The following is a 24,954-nucleotide window of genomic DNA, read 5'->3' as shown; positions in this document are numbered from 1 at the left end:
GAGTTATCAGGTTTTTGGACTGACTGGGTTGGAAAGTTGGAATTTATGAGAGGACATAATTTGGTTTGGTGATCTGATGATCTAAGCATTCTCACACCTGGGGCAGCTCTGAAAGCAGGATAAGTGAGGGGGTACGGGCTGTAAAAGGTAAACATTGGGCTGGAGCTAATGTCATTAGCGGAGGCGGCCTCACGCTCGATTCGACTTCAGAAGCCCAGGGGTAAGACAGAGGGAAAGAGCTGGGGAAGGCTGGTTGAGGAGAGGGATTTGGGGCCTCTGAGGTCGGGGATATGCCGAGCGGTGGCAGTGGAAAGGCTCCTGCGTCGGGTGCCCAGTGGTTGGGTGCACAGTAAGTGGGTGCTGGAATGAGAGACAAAGGAGAGATGGTGGCTTGCTAGGCTTTTGGCCAAGCGCGGACACCTCACTGGCTGAAGGCCTTTTACAGGATGGCAGTTTGGTGAGGGAGATGTGGCCTGTTCCTGGAAGACCAGAGGGTTGGGAGCGGTTGGGGTGTTTGTGAACTGAAGTAGTGGGTTTAGAGGAACGGGTAGAAGGTATAGCTTGGTCTTTAGTGATTCCAGGGGTTTTTCATGTCATGTTGGGAAGAGTAATACAAGTCATGGAGTTGGATTTTCCTTAGCCTGTGTGAAAAGTGGATTTTGGAAGCGGCTAAAGCGTGACGAAGTCCGTTCATGTTCCATTTTGAAATGTCCAGCATAGTTAGGCGGGCAGCAGGAGGTGAAGATCTGGATGATCTGGATGGCAGAGGAGAGGGTTGATTCCTGCATCTTAGTGTATGATTTGCTGAGCGAGAAGCTCTGCGTCCTCGGCTTGGAGCATCTGGATCGGTGACAGCATTGGACAGAGGAGTGTCTTTGCTGGGATCAGATGGCTGTGATGGAGTATGGAAGAGGGAGTTGAAGAATTCCTCGTCAGAATGAAAGAGCTCCAGTTCGGACATCTTGGTGACTTGAGGGTGGGGCCAAATGTCAGGAGAATTGTCACAGGAAGCAGTTAAGCAGCGGCTTATATACTCCTACTCGCGGGCCGTGATTTGTCAGATTAAAATTAACATGCTCCACCCGAACCTCTGTTAATTAACTCCATTTTGGAGAATCTTCTCAACTGTTAGTTTTGGTCTAAAAGGAGATTTCGGTGGTACTATGAGAGATCAAAAACATAATTTGTTAGTAAGCAAATGATTATTTAGGACTAATTGCTGTCTCTTATTTGTATCTCCCTGTCTGGGTCTCATTAGTTGATACAGCTGAGGAAATACATTTCAACATGAAATCAAATCAAATCAAATCAAATCAAAACAAATCACTTTATTGTCACACAGCCATATACACAAGTGCAGTGGTGTGTGAAATTCTTGGGTGCAGTTCCGATCAACATAGCAGTCGTGACAGTGATGAGACATATACCAATTTACAATAACATCAGATTAACACAACACAATTTAAACATCTGTTATACACATAATTACACTCAACAGTATACAAATAACAACATACACTGTACAGTATACAATACGCACTATATAGATACACATTATTCAATAAAAAAAATATATATATATATATATAAAAAAGTATATATATATAGAATGTACAGTATTGTACTGTATTGACATTCAGGCTGTTGGTTGATAGTCAGTTGTTAAGAGAGAACATAATATAATAATAATAATATAATTTATGACAGTCCGGTGTGAGATATAAGAGTAAGGGTAATAAAGTGCAGTGCTGATGTATTTTGATCGTGGGAGATCAAGAGTTCAAAAGTCTGATTGATTGGGGGAAGAAGCTATCATGGAGTCGGCTGGTGCGGGTCCTGATGCTGCGGTACCGCCTACCTAATGGTAGCAGTGAGAACAGCCCATGGCTCGGGTGGCTGGAGTCTCTGATGATCCTCCGAGCTTTTTTCACACACCGCCTTGTATATATTTCCTGGAGGGAGGGAAGCTCACCTCCGATGATGTGTCTGGCAGTTCGCACCACCCTTTGCAGTGCTTTGCGGTTGTGGGCGGTGCTATTGCCGTACCAGGCGGAGATACAGCCAGTCAGGATGCTCTCCACAGTGCAGGTGTAGAACCGTGTGAGGATGTGGTGGTTCATTCCAAACTTCCTCAGCCGTCTCAGGAAGAAGAGGCGCTGATGAGCCTTCTTCACAACGACTTCAGTGTGGATGGACCATGTGAGTTCCTTAGTGATGTGGACACCCAGGAACTTGAAGCTGCTGACTCTCTCCACTGGTGCTCCATTGATGGTGATGGGACTGTGTTCTAAAGCAAATGATTATTTAGGACTAATTGCTGTCTCTTATTTGTATCTCCCTGTCTGGGTCTCATTAGTTGATACAGCTGAGGAAATACATTTCAACATGACAACTGCTCGTGAAGTTATACTAGCTCTATGTAGACTTACACTTACTGTTAATATCAATATTCCCAATCTCATGCCATATAAAATAGAGAAATGCATGTCCCTGCAAAACAAGTCTGTGGAATTGCAAATGGGATTTGAAAACAAACATCAAACCCAATCAATCAAAACTAAGGGAAAGGGTTAAAACATTTAAATAGATAATCAGAGACTTAAACCTCAAAACAGCTTCACCACAAACAGAAAACACAGTGGAATTATGGTGTTTGCAAGCACTTAAATTATTGTTTCAAATTATACTCAAGAGAACCAAAACACAATCACGAAACTTTGGGGTTTGTGAATCCACATGATGTCTGTTAGAAACCGTTTTATAAGACCACCATACCGCTGTGATGAGTTTGTACATACAGTACAGTGAAAATCTTTTTTCCCAGTGGTCAAACCCTTGCATTGCTTTCAAATGCAAAAGATTTGCTCATTTTTGCTCCTACATTTAGATGGAAATATGGAATTTATGACGAGACCAGTATCATAAATATCATAGATATCATAAACTCCCTGCATATGCTCACTCTAGTTGGAAATTAGTCCTTTGATAAAAATGTAATGCAGAACATGTGGATGCTTGTAATGCCAACCCTCCAATTTGATTATGATCTAACGTAATGATAATTACATAGGCCTATAATTGATGCTACCTACCATAAAACACACTAAAATCCTGGATATTGGGACATCAGCCAGTGTAGTATTTATAGACCCTATTATGAGCATGTACCAGCTCAGAAATCCAAATGCAGAGTCTGTGATTAGCTTCATGCTCTAGATTGAATATACTGTGGTGTTTGGCAAGTTTGCTGCTAGGCTATAAAGTTCACTTCAGCCCTTTATTAAATCATAATCATCTCAGTTATAAGGCACAGAAAACACGTCCCTATTGATCTTCAGGCAGCCACGCAGCAAGCTCGGCACAGGGTCGAAGCAGCTATTTAAACATCCATAAAAGCATTAGGATGTATAAGAGCATTAGGTGTGTACATACACACATGCATAACACACGCTCAGACTCTGAACCGGGTCAGTCTCAGTAGAAATACCATGAAGAATGCTCGGGGACGATTCACTAAACTGTAGCGGCACTTTCGTGCACAGTATTTTGGCCGCAATTCATTCCTATTCTTAATTCATTCCCCCACAGTGTTCAGCCACCTGTTAAACACACCATATTGCATCTAATGGCATACGGGACTGTCCATCTGTAGCAATGGACAACAGCACCTAAGGCATCCTTATCTTCATGAATACCAGTCCTTCTCTCGCCCGCGTTCTCTCTCTCTTGTTTGTTTTTTTGTTTTTTGCTGTCCACATGCTCCTAATGAAGATCAGTGCTTGTCTTCTTAGCCACTCTAAACAGCCATCTCATTTGAAACGTAGTGATCAAATGTGTCTAAAGCTATTGAGTGGATGAGTCTGGCTATGGAGCTGGGTATTAACAGCACAGGGGTTTCATTAAATGCTGGAGGAGCAAACTCGCAGACAGGAAGACAGTCCCTGAAGAGTACGCAAGAGGGATTTTTTTTCTTCTCTATCCCACAGTGCTGTCTGACTGCCTTGGGCAAACACAAAGTATCATCATCATTCATTTACTCAATGTATTAACTCACTGCTTTCCCCAGCCACTCAACTGCAGCTCAGAGAAAAGAAAGAGAGAGATTGAGAAGACTATAAAACAACTATTGATCTGCAATACCAGTCAAAAGTTTGGACACACCTAACTGAATGTTTGTTTCTCATGATCTTACAGACCTTAGAAGTAGTCTTTAAAGACCTTAAAGAAATTAGTTTGTAGAATAAAAGATAAACGTTGTGCCTATGCATTAATTTTATTTAATAAAAATAATTAATCTTTAAAGGTAAGTTCAACCAAAAATGAAAATTCTCTCATCATTTTCTCAAACTCATGCCATCCCAGATGTGTTTTACTTTCTGTCTTCTGCAGAACACAAATAAAGATTTATAGAAGAATATCTCAGCTCTGTTGGTCGTCACAATGCAAGTGAATGGTGACCAGAACTCCAAAAGGTCCAAGGACATAAAGGCAGCATAAAAGTACAACTCCAGTGGTTATATCCATATCATCTGAAGTGATATAATAGCTGTGGGTGAGAAACAGATCAATATTTAAGTCCTTTTTTACTATCGATCTCCACCTTTGACCAGCCCCAACCAGTAGGTGGCTGGATATAAAAGTGAAAGTCACTTCCACACCAGAATGTGGAAGTGAAAGTGTAGATTTTCAGTAAAAATTGACTTAAATATTTATCTGTTTCTCAGCCACACCTATCATATCTCTTCAGAAGACATTGATATAACCATTGGAGTCTTATGGATTACTTATATGCTGCCTTTGTGTTTCTTTTGGACCTTCAAAGTTCTGGTCACCATTCATTTGCATTGTAAGGACCAACAGAAATGAAATATTCTTTTAAAAATATCTGTTTGTGTTTTGCAGAAGAAATAAAGTCATACACTTCTGGGATGGCATGAGGCTGAGTAAACAATTAGAGAATTTCCATTTTTGGGTGAACTTTCCCTTTAATACCTTGGCCAGGTCTGAGGGGGGTGGGGGGGTCTAGGGGGGCACTACCCACCCATGGGATGCCCATAGGACCAATGCTGAAACATGATCAAAGGTAACCAACCCAAGCAAAATGATCAAGGATGAGCACCTCCTGTCCAACAAAGCGATAAACAGTTGCCCACCCTAAAGACCTAAATGACTTCCAAAGATCACATCCTAGTACAGCCTCTGTTCGATACCATTTAAGAAGTACAGTATTCAAGGTGGCACCTGTAATGTCCGTTATGTTAATAACTGCTGTTATTAACTGCTGTCTGCTGTTTATTGAGACTTTGGTGTGTGTACAGACTCAGTGCATCCCTTTCTACATTCTAGTCGACTGTCTGACTAACTTGAGTTGTAATCTAAGCAAAGGTGGCTACTTTGAAGAAGTTAAAATATAAGATACAGTGGCCCCAAAAAGTATTTGGACACTTAAGCCACACTTAAATATCTTTCATTGTATTTGATAAAATATTAAACCAAGAGGCATTTGCAAACAAATGACTGCTAAACCTATTCTCAAAACTAACTTCACTTTCCTGAGCCATTTTTTTCACCTTGACACCAGATTTTTACAGTAGTGGATGTTAAGTCAGTCCAAACACTTTTGATTTAGAGCAGTTTATTTATTCTTTTATTATTTAAACTACCAAACATCTTTTTGTTAAAGGTTTAGCTTGAAAAGTGTGCTTGAGCTTTCTTACTTTAAAATAAATGCCACTTGATTTGATATTTTGCTATCTATTGCAATGACATTTGTACAATTTTAAGTGTGATTTAAGTCACTGTAATTTTTATTTGTTGGTCACTACATGATTCCCATACTTGCGTTTGTGTTTTTTCTAGGGTTGGGAACAGAGAACCTGTTCTTATTCAGAACCAGTTCCATTTTATAAAAACTACTGGAATCAAATGAGTTTCATGACTTTTGGTTCACTTAACGGTCCTAGAACGTGCATTCTTCCACCGATGCGGACAGAACAACATAATAAAATACTCTGACAGTGGTTCCTGCTGCACTGGTCAGCAGCACTGCAACACCGCTACTCAAGTAGCAATGTGAAACATACAGCGTGACTAGTGTAGTCTGATTCACAAATGAATGACTCTTATGATGAGCCATTCTTTTGAATCTACAGCAAATCTACAGTGCTCCCAGTGTAGTTTGATATCCAAACAACTTACTCTTATAAGCCATTCTTTTTAATCTACAGCACAGAACATACAGCGTGTCCAGTGTAGTCCAGTTCCTAAACTATTGACTCTTATTAGCTGGTTCTTTAGAATCTACAGTGCAAAATATATAGCGCTACCTACTGAACAAATGACTCTTAAGAGCTGGTTCTTTTTAGTAAATGGAAAACTTACTGAACCGCAAGTCATTCATTTTGTCTAACTCTACATTAACGAAGAACAGTTACTGTGTTATATGTGTAAAACTTGTGGGAGTTAAATCAGAGTAATTACTGGATGGATGTTGTTATGATATTGTGTAATTAAAGACAAAGCCTCCATTATAAGTTTTTCTGTAATTAGTGGTATTTTATAAAAATTCTCAAATGAATTAATAAAATATTTTAAATAAAAAAAGTCTGTGTAAACACACATTTTTCATTATTTTGGTATAGACAGTATATATAAATATATATATATATATGTGTGTGTGTGTGTGTGTGTGTGTGTGTGTGTGTGTGTGTGTGTGTGTGTAAGGAATATTTGATGACGGACCATAGAATTGTTTAAAAAATAATGCACACCCAAGGTGTAATGGTAGCGCATTACCACCTTGGGTGTGCATTATTTTTAAACAATTCAACGGTCCATCGTCAATTATTACGCTTATACCATGGTTACTACACCTTAAGACATTGTTCAGGGTTTTATTTCAAGATATTTTCTGGTTTTCGTCCCTAAAACACTCTTATGAGTGGAACTACTTATCTTTCACCACAGATTCAGCGTCTTCCTTTAATACAGTCCGAGCCTTCGTTGCTAATTCGAAAACGTCACATTAGAACTAGCAACGGAGGATTGCGCTGCTTTACTGGAGCACTTACTGGAGTAACAAGGTAGTGCGTTTGTGCGTGTGTGAGTTAGTGTGTGAGTTTTTATTTGAGGGATCGAAAGATGGGATTACCTTTTTTGTTGCAGCTCTCGTCAGAAGTAACATCACTTCAAAATCACCAAGATGATAAACCTTTTAACTTTTTTTCATCCCCACTGAGATGCAGAAGTGCGCTGACATGACGACTGTTTTTCTCTCACGAGTATGTTCGGGCCTTAAGTGTGTGCGTAACGTCTGTGTGTCCACAAGTGTGGGAGTGTGTGTGTGAGAGGGGTTTCCCACAGATATTTCAGATAATATTGAAACTGTTGTATTGATCAAGTGTATCTAGCTTTGATACAGCTCAAGCCTTTATTGCTAATTCGAAAATGTCACTTAAGAACTAGCAACGGAGGATGCACTGCTTTTTGGCACTAGATTAAAAAGGTTGTGTGTGTGTGTGTGTGCAAGTGCGAGCATTTGTGTGTGTGTGTGTGTGTGTGAGTGTGAGTGTGAGTGTGTGTGCGCAAGCATGCATATGTGTGTGTGTGTGCGCGAGCGTGTGTAAGTGCGGGGGAGACAAGGGAGCGCGAGGGCTCTTTTTAACCGAAATTTAAATAAATGTAGGATATTTTAGAAATTCTTTTGACGTTCTTAACCAATTTACTTTAACCAATGTCTTTTTTTTAATTTGTTATTTTGCTGTGGTAGCCTGTAGGGCTCTTTGAAATAACTGAAATAATTGGCGAAGTGATATGGAACCGTTATGCGGTCAAGACCTGGAACTACTTCATAGCCGTGCATTTCCTTGAAAAATAATTGCACACCTTAGAACGTCCATGAACCAATCAGAATCAAGCATTCAACAGACCCGTGGTATAAATATATATAATTTATTTTTTTTATATTTCTTCCTCAAACAACTAAAAGAATCGTTACTGTAAGCATTAAGAGGAATCAGAATCTGAACCGGAATCGTTAAATTCCTTATGATTCCTTTTCATAGTGTTGATGACAAGTTAAAAATTAGTTAAGAATAAGAAGGTATGTTTTATTTAAACATTTGACTGGTACTGTAAGTGATGGGGAGTTCAGCACAGTGACCCTCCAGACAGGGACAATCACTGCATATGACTCATAGAAGCAAGGGCAGGTAACTACAGTTCATCGTTTCCATGCCCCACTACTAGGCTCTTGAGTTTCTGATGAGAAGACCAATTGTTCATCACGACACATACTGTAGCTTTAACAGAGTGGAATCAGTGGCTGATTAAGAGACTGATTGAAACATTATTCTGTGACCTGCTGAGCTCGGCTTCCCCAGGAATCAAATTGGCAAAGACAATAAGAAAAAAGAGACTGTGATAATGTTACTAATGCCATTAAGATCAGTGGTGTGATAAACATTCAGGCACAGTGCTCCATTGGAGATTTGTTTTGGTCACACTGTGGGCTAGGAAGTGTGCTTTTTTTTTCAATTTGCATATTGGTTTTTCAATTTGTCATATTGGTTGGTGATCTCTGATGTTACCGTGCCAAATTGATTCATTGCAGCTCATTATTTGGTTAGGAAAGCTAGTAATTTAGATATATAGGAAATCAATGTCTATTAAAAGTTGATGGCAACCAATAGAAATGCACTTTTGTGAAAGAAACTGGGAGAAAAGACAACCCAGTGTAACAGTCTGGTTCCGGAAGTAAAAATCTCATTGTTTTTTCAAAGGGGAATTGATTTTTAAAGAATACTAATAAACCTTTAAAGACAGATCTAGCTCCGAGGATGTTAATCAATGGTATCAATCGTATATGCTTCTGTTGATGCCATCAGTCCACATTATTTGAACTTCACTTTTAAAAAATCCTGTTTTATAGCAGAATTCCTTGTAAAGTACTACACTATCCATGATCCTGAAGAGAAAGACCCACCAATCACAGAATCCCAGCAAACAATGACGTAATCAAGTGGGTCTCACTCAGGCTACTGATATACAATATATGTACAGTATATCTCTGAATGTTTTGCAATAAACTGTTGCGCTCTATTGAGTTATGTATTAAGGGAAACAGACTTTGTTCTTACCCTTCCAATTAGCACTGGTTCTGGCCCAGCGTATTCCTCAATGACAAAGAACTGGTTCCAGATCCAGCTTCGTCTTCTTCTAGATCGAGAGATTTCCCCTTTCTGTTGGCTCTGCTCCTCATCTTCATCCTCATCCATTTCCTGAAACACAAGACCCTGCCCATCTCTTCCAGGATGGGAGTCCACAGTCATCTCTTCACTGCCCTCTGCTTCCTTTCCTCTCCATTCTGGATTTGGGGGAAGTTTTAGGATATGACTGCTGTTCATGGGTTCTGAAATTTTCATCAATGGATTCTGAGTGATACCGAAATCCAGTCCTGGCATGTGAATGTTCTGATCTGATTTCCCTTTAACATCAAGAGTTCTTTCAGTCACTGAGCTGAAAGTGACATCAGATCTATGTCCCAAGTCCATTTGAGAAGGTGGGTGTGATATGCCCATATGCAACGATGTAGGGGTGTCACTCTGACCAGTGAAGGGATTCGTCCCTGTGCTGGGCATGACCTCACTTTGGGGAGTTGATGCTATGTGAGTCGTGAAGTGTTTGTACTTCCATGAAGCAGTGCCTGGTGCCCGGTCCATTTTTCTGTCCCCCTCGACAACATCCACATTGAATCCACTAAATGGTTTCCAAAGTGTGCGAACAGTCTGATCTGGATTTAGACTGTCATTTGTAAAAGAGCTTGAATATAGCTCTGCAGTCTGGTTATCAGAGTTGTAAAGTTCAAGAGTACCTGGCCTGTCTTGTTTTTTCATTTTGAGTGCCTCCATCTGGCTGTGATCCATGTTGATCAAATCCCTTTTCCTGCTGTGACTTTTCCTTTTCCTGCCTGGAATATTGAGACCTGGCACACTCTGAAGCTGGGAATTCACAATCCGCACAAGGTTGTCTTTGGATATCAGTTTTAAAACTCCATAGCTTCCAGTCAGGTTTAATTTCAAAGGCAAATTCGCAGTGACTACCTTAGTACCCACTGTAGTGTGAATGGCAGAATTTGAAATCACTTTGGATCTCGAGGGGATTCTGAATCTGGTTCTGTTGAATCGCATGACAGATGTCGTCTTGTGATGAACTGGGATCCATTTGTCATTTCTGCCATTTTTAGAGAAAACATCACTTTTCTTGGTGTTGTTTCGGTTCCCTCTAAACTCTAACAGGTCTCTGGCATCGTCAGCTGCTATTTGTACCTCAGAGTCTTCATTTATTTGAGGTGGTTTGGCATTAAACCCAGCAAAGTTTTCTTTGTTGAATACAGGAGAAGCTCCATGGCTCTGGTGAGCCATAATTTGCTCTTCAACTTCCTCAGGACCAATCAGTTCTTTGAGTCTTGTAACTATATTTCCCTTCCTTTCCAAACTTGCGTCCCATTGGTCAGTTGCTCCATTCCCTCCATGCAACTGGGCATGATTAGAGCCATCTCCCCACCTTCGAACAATCTTAGTGACACACCCACCACCTACAAGACAGAGGGACACCAGTAGGAGCAGCCTCCTGTCAATCATGTTGCCCAATTTTGATGTATTAATTGAAATGACAATTGATGAAAAGAAGTATTCGCTTTGCAGTTGTCTTCATTCTTTTTTTCTCTTCTTACTCTGGTTTCCCCTCACTTATTTCTCCATTACACCAGTCACCCAACACTGGAGAGTATGCGTCTCTCTTTTTTCACTTTATGAATCTCTCTCTATCTTGCAGAGCTTCAGTGTTTTTGTTCTGGCAAAACGTTTTACTCAGTTTCCCACAGAGAGTTGGATGCCCTAAGAGAAATGATAAAGATAATTAAGTTAAAACTTTAATTATTGCAGTATGTTAATTAAAAGTGGAATGACACGGCAAGGTAGCAGAACACACAGAGTAATCACAAACAGAAACATAATTTGGACTTCTGAGCCATAGTGACTGATGCTTGTTTTTCAAACTCTCAGATGACACAAACATCGTCAGAAAGATAGTGGGAAAAATTGTTTCATTGTGTAATCCCCTCTTCCCCCTATTGTTACCTGTCCTATAAAGGCTATTTCTGTTGCTCATCAATAGGTACAAACACCGTTTCTTTAGCTAAACTGGTAGATTACGATGCTAACAATGGCGAGGTGCAAGATGTGTTCAAAACTGATCAAATGTATACCTTGAATGTCGCTTTGGATAAAAGTGTCTGCAAAAATGTTAATGCAAAAAAACTCATGAATACATCATTTGTGGTCTTATTGGGTTTTACATTTTTATTCCCTTTTACATCAGTGCTGTGTTGATAGAGTGGCCCCAAAAAAGGATTTGCACACTTAAGCCACAATAAAAATGCACGAATGTTATTGCATTAGATAACAAAATATAAAACCAAGTGGCATTTATTTGAAAGAAAGATAGCACAAGAACATTTTCTAAGCAAAAGATCTGACAAACAGAAGCTTGTTTGGCTGCTGTTCACAATTAGTACAAAGGACACTATGTCCATAGTTAATGTGATGAACTACATATGTGGTTACTCTGCTAGGTAACTGATTTCATCCATTCACCCAAAAGTGACCAATTGGTTAAAAGTAAAAATTGCTCAGAAAGTTCATTCTGAGAAAATGTCTTGCATCATTTGTTTGCATATGCTGCTTGGTTTGATATGTTGTTATCTAATACAAAGATATTCATACAGTTTTGTGTAGTTTAAGATTCCAAATCTTTCCACTGTACCAAGATTCCACTGTTTTTTAGCCCATGTTCTAAGCTAATCGTTGTTTTCTAAAATTGTGATTTAATTCATTCTAATCAGCACAAATTCTACAATTTATATCCATCTGTGTGGTGACCTATAAAGCTGTGTTTTTATTGTAGTCAACTGCCCTGATTTTTAAAGTGAAGAACCTTAAATTGAGCCTTCCCTTGTGTAAACACTTTAAGACCTTCTAGTTTAAGTGTTTGGTATTTTTGTCAAACAAGCCAAATACCTGATAAAATTGTTTTTGGTGAAAAGGTATTCAAGCATATCCTTACTGTGGTTGTCAATTCAATTCATTGAATCCATCTCATTGAATGCAACTTTAAAAACCACTTCACTCTAGTTTGTTTTGTTTTTTGTTTGTTTTTGTTTTTTGCTGGAATGAATGACAGGATTCTCAGGCAGTCAAGCATTCCATCTTCTCCTCTAACAGAAAAGCTTCTTCCAAGTTGGTGATGCATCATTTCACGGGCTGATTTTGCAATTACCAGGAAATGAAGCTGTTTTCACCACAATACATTATGAACTGTGCAATCTTAAAGTTTAATGTGTGATGTTGTATCAAAGCAGTCTGATTTGAAATGAACAATGTGCAAGAGCAGTGTATGTTGTGTTTATGAAGAGTAATGAACCGAACGTTGAATAATGGTAAGTATAAATGCAGAACAATGCATGATGGGTTTTGCATCTTATCGCCCTGAGATGTTTAACTGCAAAACAATACATTATTGACTGTATTATGACAAAATGTATTTTTATAATATATTACGTGTTGGATACACACAATTCTCAGATGTCATTGTATGCCACAGCATTTAATATTCACCAAGTTCACCCAAAAATGAAGATTCTGACATAATTTACACATTGTACAAACCATTATGACTTTCTTTCTGCAATGGAACACAACAGGACTTGTTAGCAGAATGTTTGTTTCAGACATCATTTATTTTTTCTTACAATGAAAGTGAATGGTGACTGAGGCTGTCATTCTGGCTAATATCTGCTTTTGTGTTCCATAAAGAAAGTCATATTGGTTTGGATAAACAAAAGGGTAAGTAAATTATATTTAAAATATTTGGGTGAACTAACCCTTTAAGACTTCATTGGAATTACTGGAATAGCCAAACTCAGTGACATTCTCATTAACCTTTTTGCCTATGTATTTCCAGTCGCTTTCCACTCCTAATTCATCTACAAACGAATGGCAAAAAACAAAAAGTTTATCCAATCAGAATTTATTCCTCGATGCTTACAAAAAAAGTGCGACAACTGTTTCACAAATCGCATGCCGAAGCCATATTCCTTAGCCGAAGCAGCGTGTGAGTCTGAGCTCCACCCCATCAGGCCTTCAGAATTTCCACAAAATCCCTCAACAGTGCAGTGAATAAGCATCTAAAGTCAGATTGTCAGATTCATCAGCCAATCAAATTTATTTATTTGTTCTTGTGGGTTGTGGTCTTTAGGATATGTCCAAGTCCAGGCCTTCTAACTGACCTTGAGTGACGCAATCACGCTTTAAGTGATGTACGTAATTTGAAAGCGAAGAGTGCGAGATCTTGCCGACGAGACAACTGTCATCACTTCTTCATCACCATTGAGAAAGATATCCTTATGGATTTAAATACCTGCATGATTGTGCGATTGATTAATTAAACAGGAAATGAGGGCTGATTTTCATTTCAAGCAAATTGGTAAGTGCTTTTTGCATTGTTATAGCAACATCAGGAGTTTTCTAAGTGTAAATTAGGCTGCTTGAGCATTCAGTGTCGGATAAAGTTTTGAAAAGTAACCGTGTACACCCTGACGAAACAAACTGTATTGCAAAATTTAAATCACAAATATTATTAGAGAGATTTTCTTGGTATTAGACCTCCTTGGTTCTGGCTTTCATGCGTGGACGTGTTTCTAAAATGTCAATTGGTATTATTAGTTGACTGCCACATAAAGTATGATGTGTCTTTTTCATTGTGAAACTGTGTTTTCTTAATGGCATGAATCACACTGAAGGCCTTGACTTAAAATGCATGGGCTGCCACTAGCCAAACTTGTTAAATAGAAAAGGGTGTCCACATACTTTTGATTTTGTAGTGTATTTTTGGATTGTGTAACTAAGAGTGGCAGTGTAGTTGTGCAATTCAAAAATAATCCATTAAGGGCAATTTAAACTGCAAGGGAAGATTCTGTTGATAATTGCTGAGTAATGCATTGAGTACCTGTGTTGCTGACTAGTCTAGCTCAGTGTTATGCGCTCTGTTAATGCAGTGTGAAACATGAATACAGTGGTGTTGTCAACATGGCCACTAAAGCATGGCAGATGTCTCCATATCCCCAGAGGACCCTAAACTGCTTATTCACACAATTCTCTTATTCCTTAAAACAAATATTCCTCTTGTCTCCAAAAAGCTTTTCTGTACATTTTATATTTTCTTGTTCGTCACCTCCTCCTACTCAACACCTGTCTCTCTGCCTCTCTCTCTCCATTTCACAATATTGTTTTAATATGCGATCGTCTGCCTCTCTCCTTTTCTTCAGCAATCTCCACGTCAATCATGATTGTGCTTTAACCTCTCTCACCTTCTGCGCTCCGACTCGCTTCGATCAATCAGCCATTCTCCTGGTGACATTGGGACTGATGGCTGTCTGGCACCTGTACTGATGCCTAAACTAAATGAATGTTAAGCTGACATTCTTATCTGTGCTTAATATAGATTATACAAATGAAGACACGTTAACATATTACACTGAGATCCAAGTCCAGTAGAGGATTTCTTCAATAAACAAATTAAACAGCTGCTTGCTGGTCCATAGCAGTTAAAGACCTTTGAAAGTATAGTTTTGTGGCTTTTAGTCCATATCTTTTAGCTTTAAGGCCATCATTATACTAGTGTACTCCTAACTGTCAACAAAAGTCACTTTTAGGAGATACAGTATACCAGGGGTACTCAAAGTTTCAAGAAGTCCAGTCTGTACATTTTCTTCCCAGCAGCGGTCCGGATAGTAGTACGTAGCTTACGCTGCGTCATATGGCTATGAAATTATATAATATATATTTTTGAATAGTTTTTATAACTGTAAAGAAATTGAAAAAATACATTCTAAACAGTCAAAATAGTCTCTTGAAAACTGGGCAGGGATGAGGACATTGGGGGCCCAGAGACAGCCAAAGTAGTGGGGTCTGATGGATCTTCTACCAAAAGATTAAAATATTTCATCAGTCGAGGGCACTTGGATATGAATATTAAAAGATAAGATCAACTGTTCATTTTGAAGTTGAATGACAGCAGTCCAGTTTTTTGTTTTTAAATATTTTAACATTCATAATAAATATGTATGGGACATAGGAGGACTTTTGAAGGATTAAAATACTATATGGGGGTTCAGGGGTGTCCTCTGAGAGAAAATGTACAAAAATGTAAAAGTCTGAATGGACCAATTTTATTTTAATTTTTTTCCTTAAAGTGAGAATCTACTAACAAGCAATTTACATAACAACAGTAAAGCATTAAAATACGGTTTGCTTGCTTTAAGTATAAATAGGCTTTCCTTTCCACCCATGCCATGATAAATTTTTTCTCTGATTAATTTTCACAAAATTACAAGAAAATTCTGTTTGTTTATTATGAAAGGCTCTGAACATGTTAATTAATGAAGCTAAATTTAGGCGGAAAAAAATGTATTGTCTAAAGGCGCCACATTAACTTGCCCTGACACAATCCTTGCTGAGCTAAACTATCTGAATCACACATCAGACAAATGAAGATAGTTTCACTTTGCCTCATTTTTGTTTTCTGCATTGTGTTTTAGTGAAAGATGCCAGTATTTTTAGCAGTGTTTCCACTACTGTTGTTAAAATAACCATGCCTGCAACTATGTACAGTGAATTAGGCTTTATGTGGCGACTCTATAACGTGGAGAGAGGCAACGTGCACGGGACGGGAACTAAGCACGATCAACGCTAGGGAATAAGCACGTAGCACTGGACACACTTTATTCCCGCTCTGCTCACATATACAAGTATACTTACACAACCACTTATCCAGGCTGTTTGGTTGAAATGATGGTTCCTCTGACTAAAAAAAATATGTAACTTTTATGCCATTTCAGGGCAAATACATCATTATCTTGATATCAAATACTGAGATTTAAAAAAATAATAATTTTAGAGTAGGTTTAAAAGTGGGTACTTTTTACTCTCACTCAAGTAAATTTCTAATTACATTTTTTTTTTTACTTTTACTTCTTTACTATGGGTGGCGTTCCTGTCGTTACATTACTGGGTTTAATTTTAATTCATGTGTAATTTATTGAGAGATTATTGAATGGGACTTTTACGAGAGCGGACGTTCACAGCTGCGCGCGCTGAGCCACTGTCACAGACCGTCACTCAATCACTGCTGCAGTATCAAACTCTTCAAAGTGAAACACTTTCTTCGCTCTGCACAGTGAAAAAAAGAATAGTTTCGTCATGCAATGCCTTCATTTAACACCAAGACAAGCTGATATTTCAAGATTAAAATCACAGCTCCAACTTAAGACAGCACGCTGAGGTAAGTGTTGGCTCTAATGCTAACGCGGGCTTTTCTGTGTAATGTGATGGTCATTTTCAGGGTGTTAATGTAAGTGGGCTCTTATGACATCAGTTTTTAAGTGTACATTTTTAAATCAGTGCGCTTTGTCCCGCGTCCCGCATGTCATGAGCAGTATTTATGCATTTACCCCGTGCCCTTGCGGGGGTACTGGAAACTATCGCAGCTACTTAAGGCGGATTAATTGTATAAATCCATGTAAACATCCAAGTTAAGTGTCTGCCATTCGTGTAATCAACAACTGGAGCATGAAGAGACAGCATTTCTGCGCGTGCACAGCGAGGTGTGCAGGGCGCGCGCGTGTGATACGTGCGGGCGCGAGGCGATCATATGGCGAAGAGAGTGGCTGTGTCCGAAATCGTTCACTCCTTCACTATTTCCTATATAGTGAATGGCAGTTAGTGCACTATATCTCAGCAGTAAGTGAACGAAATGAGTGAGTGAATTTGGACGCTGACATATACACAGAGTGTCGGAGCACTGGGACTGTCGCAGAAACATCACATATGAAATTTTAAAATACTTGGGCCTTACTTGTTATTCTTATTAAATAATATATTAATAAAATTTATCTTCATTCTGTTTGTCATTTTTAATATATACTGTGTGTTAATATAAAAAGTAAACACATTTGATCAAATAAAGAGTACATTTTAAAATCTGTATATTTTGCCTCTCTATATGTTATGTTATTTTAATCAAGTAATGATTTGTCAAAAAGTAATTTAATACATTCAGCATGAAATAAAACATTGCAGGAGTGAAGGAAGCAGTAAACTCCCGGCTTGTACGTCTTCCCCGTGGTGGATTGTGGGCAATAAACCATCGTCATCGAGTGTACATCAAATGTACATTCAAAATTAGTGTGCATTGTGGGTAATAATGAGTGAACAAAAGTAGGGAACGAGTGGCTCACTCAGAATTCAGACACTCCTACAAAATGGCAGACACCCGAAATAGTGCAATATATAGTCAATAGGGGCGGTTTCAGACACAGCGAGTGTTCCACGACCGGGGTGGGTGCCCTACCCAGGCTGCGTACTCTGCGTTTAGAGAGCAGCGTTACTACTGTACAGAACTAATGATCTATATACTTACGACACTGAAAACTGTAACTACACTGAAATAAGAATTCACACAGGACTTTAAAAGCAATGAAATAGCTAAAGTAGGCATTAATAAAACATGATCTTGCTTTGGTTTATATTTCAGCATTATATATAATGTCCTTGTGGGACATTTTCACGTTTTCACTGTAATAATTACTAGAAATGTTTCCAAACCTCTCTTAGTGACAAATTCATCCAGATCTGACAAGAGCCCTTAAAGGGATAGTTCACCCAAAAATTACAATTCTCATTATTTACTCACCCTCATGCCACACCAGATGTAAATGACTTAATTTGAGTTCAGCAGATGAAATAAAGATTTTTAGAAGAATTTCTCTGCTCTGTAGGTCCATACAATGCAAGTGAATGGGTGGCAACATTTTAAGGCTAAACAAAATCACATAAGTCAGCATAAAAGTAATCCATAAAACTCTAGTGGTTAAATCAGTATCTTCAGAAGCGATGTGATAGGTGTGGATGAGAAACAGAGAAACAGAACTGATGTCACTTTGCTTAAATTAGTTCACATTTACTATATTGTCTAGTCAAAAAAGAGTTAATAATGTTGACAAATTATTAAGATGTATAAATTGTCAACATTATGAACAATTTTGAATAGCACACTATATAGTAAATGTGAACTCATTTAAGCAAAGTAAATGGTGACCAAGGCTAACATTCTGTCTAATATCTCCTTATTGTGTTGCATGGAAGAAAGAAAGTCATACAGGTTTGGAACAACATGATGGCGATGATGAATTTCCATTATTAATAATAATAATAATAATAATAATAATAATAAATATGTAATACATGTTAAATGTGTATTATGTAATGGAATATAGGGGAGTAAACATCTATTATGTCATTTGTGAAAGTAACGAGTTACTCACTACTTGAGTACTCTTTTAATTGGATACTTTCTTACTCAAGTAATTATTTATGTTAGTACTTTTACTTCTACTTGAGTAATTATTTTTTTCAAGTAATTGTACTTTTACTTGAGTACAGTTTTTGGCTACTCTACCCACCTCTGTTCATACCTCCCAGTCCTCACTGTGGCATAACTAAAGCCTATTAACTAAAAAAAGGGACAAGCCCTTCGATATGCTAGATAGTATTAATAGGAAATATGTCAACACATTTTTCAAGCATCGTCATGGGGAATTTAAGGTCTGTGCAAAAAGTATATTTGTTTGTGCTTAAAAGCTGAATATGCATCAAACTTACAACTCATTCATGCAGGCAGGGTTGATTGGAAACTGCTGATAGATTGTTTTACAATAAATTTAACAGGCTTGACTGCAGAGGCAGTGAAATCTTCTTGCTGGCAGAGACAGTTTCTTAAGATAAGATTCATTAGATTGGAACTGGTCCATTGGGTTTTGCACAATGGCGTATTATTGACACCTAGGCGGTCATAATCTAAAGTAGCCTTACAGATCATACAAATGACCTACTGTAATGCAATAATAGCTGAGGAAGTGGCTGCAGCCTACAGTTACAAAGATCGTGGCTGCCAACACAAAGGTTGCTGGTCTATTTCCAGGAAGGAGTGTCCCACTGGAGATGTTCTGTGACACCACTCTTGCTCTAAAACAGTTGTGCTCCACAGTGAGACATTAACCTCACTATGACCCTGAGAAAGGCTCTTAACACCAGGCTGTTTAAATACCTCTGTTCCAGGATGACTTCCCCTCCAATTATATTAGTGTTACTTTGTATAAAGAGTGTTTGCTAAATAACAAGTAACTATATTGGATACATTTAAAAGCTGAGCTGTAAGTGGCACACATTTTCTTAGCTTATTTCGTTCAAACTCAAATTTGCTCATCCATCTATATGAATATATATATTGGTATTCTGAAAGTTCCCATTTGTGATTTAAATTTTGCCTTGAATTCATTTTTGAGAGTTCTCTAATAAGTAACACACTTATTGCAGACAAAAGGTTATGAGTTACAAATGTTGAAAAGACCAGCATTGCTGGTCACCAGTTGTGTTTTCGATGCTGACACCTGGCATGAGATGCTGGTGTGCTGGTTTCCCCAACAGGCTTCTTAACTATCTTAACCAGCAAGACTTGCTTGGTCAACCAGAATTACCATGAAAATTAAGTGACTGTGATATTTTTATTTCTATTTATTTTTTTATTTTTTTAGCAAAATGAAATTGTAGTTAATCAGACATCTTGTACCAAAAGCAAGTTACATTTTCTTCCCAAACAGATGAGGTTTTGTAGGTTAGTGCTCTGTCAAGATGGAAATCCCTACCCTAAACCTTAAACCTAAAACTTACAGATAGTGTCAGAAAAGCAAATGTGAAATGAAAAATACAATTGCTAAAGCAACCGCATAATTCTGTGGTGCTTCTGTGACACTTTTGTCTCACATGCTCTTCAGGACTCATACCCAGGTCCTTTGCATCGCAAGTCCTTTGCATCGCTATCAGTTGAGCTACTGCGCAATTATGTAATGCAAACATTTAAAGGTGCACTTAGTAATTTTTTTTCTCATTTAAAAAGTTTTACTTCTAAAGAAATAAATAGTAATTTTGAAACGTGTATAAAATCATGTCCACTCAAGTGAGATGAAGAGTTCAGTCATATCAGTAACCTTATAAAAGCTATTTTATTCTACATGGAGCAGGGGCGGCTCATGGGGGCAATTAGCATCACTTGACCATCTGAATACTACTTGCTTTATTTCAGTAACTGTCCTGTTATTGGACACTTTCATTCATGGATTAAATTAATCCTGATTTACTGTGCATTGTGAATTTCTACAATGGCATTGGTACTGAAAACTACTGTATTTGAATGATGCAGCATCCAGGCCACTAGGTGTCAGTGTAAGCCATACTTCAAGAAATTACTGAGTGCACATTTAAATGTATCGCCTTACAAGTCATGCACTATAATAAAAGTGTTAAGATGTCATAAAACACGATTGTGTGAAAAGTGCTCATGACCTGTTAATCTGCATTTTTACTTGTGATTTGTGTGAAAGTGTATAAAAGTCACTGTTGTTGTAGCACCTCTAGTGTTTATTGCACCAGGGAACTGCCGCGATACGTATAATGAGCCATGTAAAAATCATTTTTGAAAAATGTATTTATAATACTGTGATTCTACAAGACCAGGTTGTATTTTTTGCTGGTGAACCGTATGGCTATGCTGATCAACCAGCTACACCAGCATTAAACCAGCACTGACCAGCAGAAACCAGACTGGAATACCAACAAAAAGTTTAAATTTTCTGCAGTGAAGTGATAGAGCTGAGTAATAGAAAAGAGGAATTTCCTAAGGCTACAAAAAGAAGAGCCCTTTCTAGAGGAGAAATCGATACAGCTGTTGCTAATTTGAAGAATAAAGAAGAATTAAGCATTGAAGTAAGCAAACTCAGCAAACGAATAGCTCTACTAAATGCTACTCACACTTATGCCAATCCAATAATGGCTCATGCCCATATGATGGGCGTATGATGTAGATGGAAGGATTACTCTGTTGTCATGGGCACCAGGGCAACAGGCTGAGAGCATAGAGTAAACCAGCGTATCGACACTGTCACATCTGAGGTGGGAGTGCACCCCAGCTTAACATGAGGAGTGAATGTGTGAGAGACACACTGACCATAATGCCCCTGTCACTATGTGGTCTCTTTGAGGCTGTTAAGAGCAATCAGTGCAGGAGAAAAGTGTCTGGCTGGCAGTGGACTGAAAGTGCAGAGAGCAGGTGGTACTTAAAGAGAGCCGTATGACTTACTTTCTTCTGTGGAACACAAATGTGATAAAATGTTAGGGACTGACAGCCTCAGTCACCATTCAGTTTCATTGCATCTTTTTTCCAAACAATAAAAGTGCATGGTGACTGAATATGTTGTGAGTACTTCTGTGTACTGTGTAAGAAAGAAAGGAACCAAATGTGGTTAAGTAAATGATGACAGAATTTTCATTTTTTGGTGAACTATGCCTTTAAGCTGAAGTGCGTGTGTGTGTGTGTGTGTGTGTGTGCATGCATGCGTATGTGCTGTGCCAAACAGCAGGATGTGACAGCATCCGATCATATTCAGAGCTTCCTTTCGCTTCATGCAACATGCATCCATACCCCCCCACCCCCCAGACAATCATAGTATCTCAGTGAACTGATTAATTGGGGCCATAAATATTTTTAATTAATTCTGCTCTTCCCCAGGCACTGGGATCTCTTGGTTCGTTAGTATTGGAGGCAGATTCTTTTCATCGATCGCCGAGAGCCACGGTACGGTGAAGGCCGTCACCAACTTAACGAGACTGAAAATTTTAATTACGATTTTCCACCGTACTCTAAATCGCCATTTATTTCTCTCTCACACACATAACACCTACCTACAAAAAACTATTCTCACTCAGAAAGCCAAAACACTTTCATAAACATAGTTCACCCAAAAATGTTAATTCTCTCATCATTTACTTACACTCATGCCATCCCAGATGAGTATGACTTTCTTTCTTCTGCAGAACACAAATTAAGATTTTTAGAAGAATATCTCAGCTCTGTAGGTCCATATAACGCAAGTGAATGGTGATCAGAACTCAGAAGTTCCAAAAATGATATAAAGGAGGCATACAAGTAATCTTCTGAAGCAATATGATACAGTAAGTGTGGGTGAGAAACACATCAATATTTACGTCCTTTTTTACTACCAGTCTCCACCTTTGAACAGCCCCGACCAGTAGGTGGCTGAATGTGAAAGTGAAAGTAATTTCCACACCAGAATGTGGAAGTGAAAGTGTAGATTTACAGTTAAAAAGGACTTAAATATTGATCTGTTTCTCACCCACACCAATAATATCACTTCAGAAGATATGGATTTAATCAGTGTATTCTTATGGACTACTTTTAAACTGCCTTTTGGGCCATCAAAGATCTGGTCACCATTCACTTGCATTGTAAGGACCAACAGAGATGAATTATTCTTTTAAAAATCTTTATTTGTGTTCTGCTGAAAAAAGAAGATCAAGCACATCTGGGATGGAATAAGGGTGAGTAAATGATTAGAGAATTGTCATTTTTGGATGCACTATCCCTAAGTCGAATTGTAAGAATGAGACTCTTACCTTAGAATGTCAAATGAATGTCAAAAAAGTAAATTTGAATATTCCTTGCATTAAGCCACCAAACCAAAAATATGAGTACAAAGTCTCAATGTAAATGAAAAATTTTTGCGACAAGTTTTACCGAAAGATGGAGACTGGCTCATCTTGTATTAACGATGCTACGAGTGTGCTGTTTGTCACAAATATGCAAGGGATAAAAAGCTAAATAATCCAATTATCATAGAGACAAGAAAATATTCTTTAAAGTTGAAAAGTAACTTTTTGTTTTTGTTGCGCTGGCCGATATGGCATCGACTTGGACTCTGACACTTATTGGCATGGATGCAGCATCAGGCAAAACAACAGTTTTTTTTAGTTAAGAATGCCATTAAAGAAATGTGCTATTCAGATATATATGGCTGGTAAACTTGCACAGTTTACTCGCCATTGGCAAACTACTTCATAGTTTACCTTGAAAACATTTACTCTTGAAAATACGCTTTGTGCACTAGATTTCAGATCAGAAATATACACACAGTGGCACATATTCTCACTCTAGGAAACATTATTCCACATACAGCAGAGGAAATAAATAAAGCTAGCTTTGTTGTTTCTTTCCCCCACCTCTCCTGCTGTAGTGCTCCAGGGAAGAGCTTTTTGGACCAAACAGGAAAGAGGAGAAGAAAGCCAGCCTTTTCCTCTATATTACCCCCTTTAGTAAAAAAAGCAGTTCCTTCTACAAATATAGGCAAACTAATGCTGTGCAGAGGGTATGGTGACTGTAGGTGCTCCCTGCTGTGAGACCTTCAGCAGCACAGAAGTACAAAAATTACTTTGAGTCAGTCAGCCTCTCCTCCCTCACAAAAACTTGAGTGTGAAACAAAAGATCTGAGAGCCACAGCACCGGGGGAAATCTGCCAAGACACAGAGGGATAATGCACGAGGCATTTTGTTAGCAAAAGGAGGACGTATATTTATCTAAACGGATATAATTTATCTTCCTACACTCTCATTTTACCTGAGGTGAAATTGCTAAACTGCTGATCAGTATGCCATGACTATGCCCAGCATAGGGTGTCTGTGGGGGGTCTGTGTTTTTCAAAACATCGGTTCTCTCGGGACACCAGAGAAACAAGCTTGAAGAGGCGAAAACAACATGATCGCTAAGAGAAAGGAAAAGAGATAGAAAATAGTGATGGGCATGAGTAACCAAATACTCTGAAGCAATCATCAATCATGAAAACACAACAATAACAATTGCGTGACTTAATTCTTTTTCAACTTCAAAACACCAATCGAAATTTGGCAATAACTTCACAAACATGTCAAAGGGCCTCATTTTTTTTTTAATTCTGTCATTGGTTAAGCACAAATTTTTGGTGGTACCTTCCCTTACAAAACATGTAATGTTCTGACAAACTTGCCACAAATTTCCCACTCATTATTTTCACAATGCAAATGAGCGTGCGATTCGCCGCAAATGTTTGCCAGAAGTCTGCATCTCTTCACTTCTGGTAGTGAACCTGCAGCAAACCTTTGGCGACAATGCAGAGTTTGCCGCAAAGCTAATTTGCATGTGAAATGAGTGGCGAATTTACTGCAAATTTGCGGCAAGTTTGCCAGAACTCACGGAGGCCACAGCCACACTAATACATTTTTCTTTGAAAGTGCATTCATTTTGCTATGTTTACACCACACATTATCACTAGAACAGCTTTTACTTGGCCAAAAATTTAGCATTTCGAAAATGCTCTTCATTACCGCATATTTTGGAAAACGATGATGTTAGGAAATTGATAATGGATTAGCATGGATGTGGCCAGAGATGGGGCAGCACAAATGAATGCACACAGAATGCCCAAAATGCCCATTCCTAAAAGACAGGGACAGAAAGAGAAAGAACATAATATAGATCATTTTCATGTTCAAATAAGTGCCAAGGATAAGTCCTCTCAGGGCGGCTCCCGTCTGGAGGATTAAAATAAAAAGATCATTTTAACGCAAAGACAAAAAAGGGCTTAAAACTGCATCGGGTCTTGGCATTGCAAGAGCACTGTGATCGGGACGAGCAGAGGAGGGGAAATGAAAACTACTCAGTGATCGGCAGATGAAACAGGACAAGAGTGAGAGAGATAAACAATCTCTGATGCTGGGTGAGAACAGAGCCCTCTTTTACAAAACAGCCTATAAGAGACAATCATTCTGCCTCCCGGTGTTAGGAAACAGAACAATAGATAAGATAAGAAACATTTAGGTATTTCAGGGGTATTTTAGGTATTTCAGGGGTTTTCAACATCCAAAATTAACTTTTTGCCACACCTGCTAATGGTAA

The 24,954-nt window shown here is 38.5% G+C and overlaps 1 protein-coding gene across 1 annotated transcript in view; it reads right to left on the bottom strand.

Moving 5' to 3' along the window:
• LOC127440626 (uncharacterized) overlaps positions 1 to 24,954 on the bottom strand; it is a 248,609-nt gene that overhangs the window by 127,584 nt on the left and 96,071 nt on the right. The window contains exon 2 of the mRNA XM_051697339.1: positions 9,138 to 10,895. Within this exon, the coding sequence (XP_051553299.1) occupies positions 9,138 to 10,640 (1,503 nt within the window). The 5' untranslated portion in view covers positions 10,641 to 10,895. The remainder of the gene's footprint in view (positions 1 to 9,137; positions 10,896 to 24,954) is intronic.

This window comes from Myxocyprinus asiaticus, chromosome 5 (assembly GCF_019703515.2).
Source record: "Myxocyprinus asiaticus isolate MX2 ecotype Aquarium Trade chromosome 5, UBuf_Myxa_2, whole genome shotgun sequence".
NCBI lineage: Eukaryota > Metazoa > Chordata > Actinopteri > Cypriniformes > Catostomidae > Myxocyprinus > Myxocyprinus asiaticus.
This window is presented reverse-complemented; position numbering and strand designations above follow the sequence as displayed.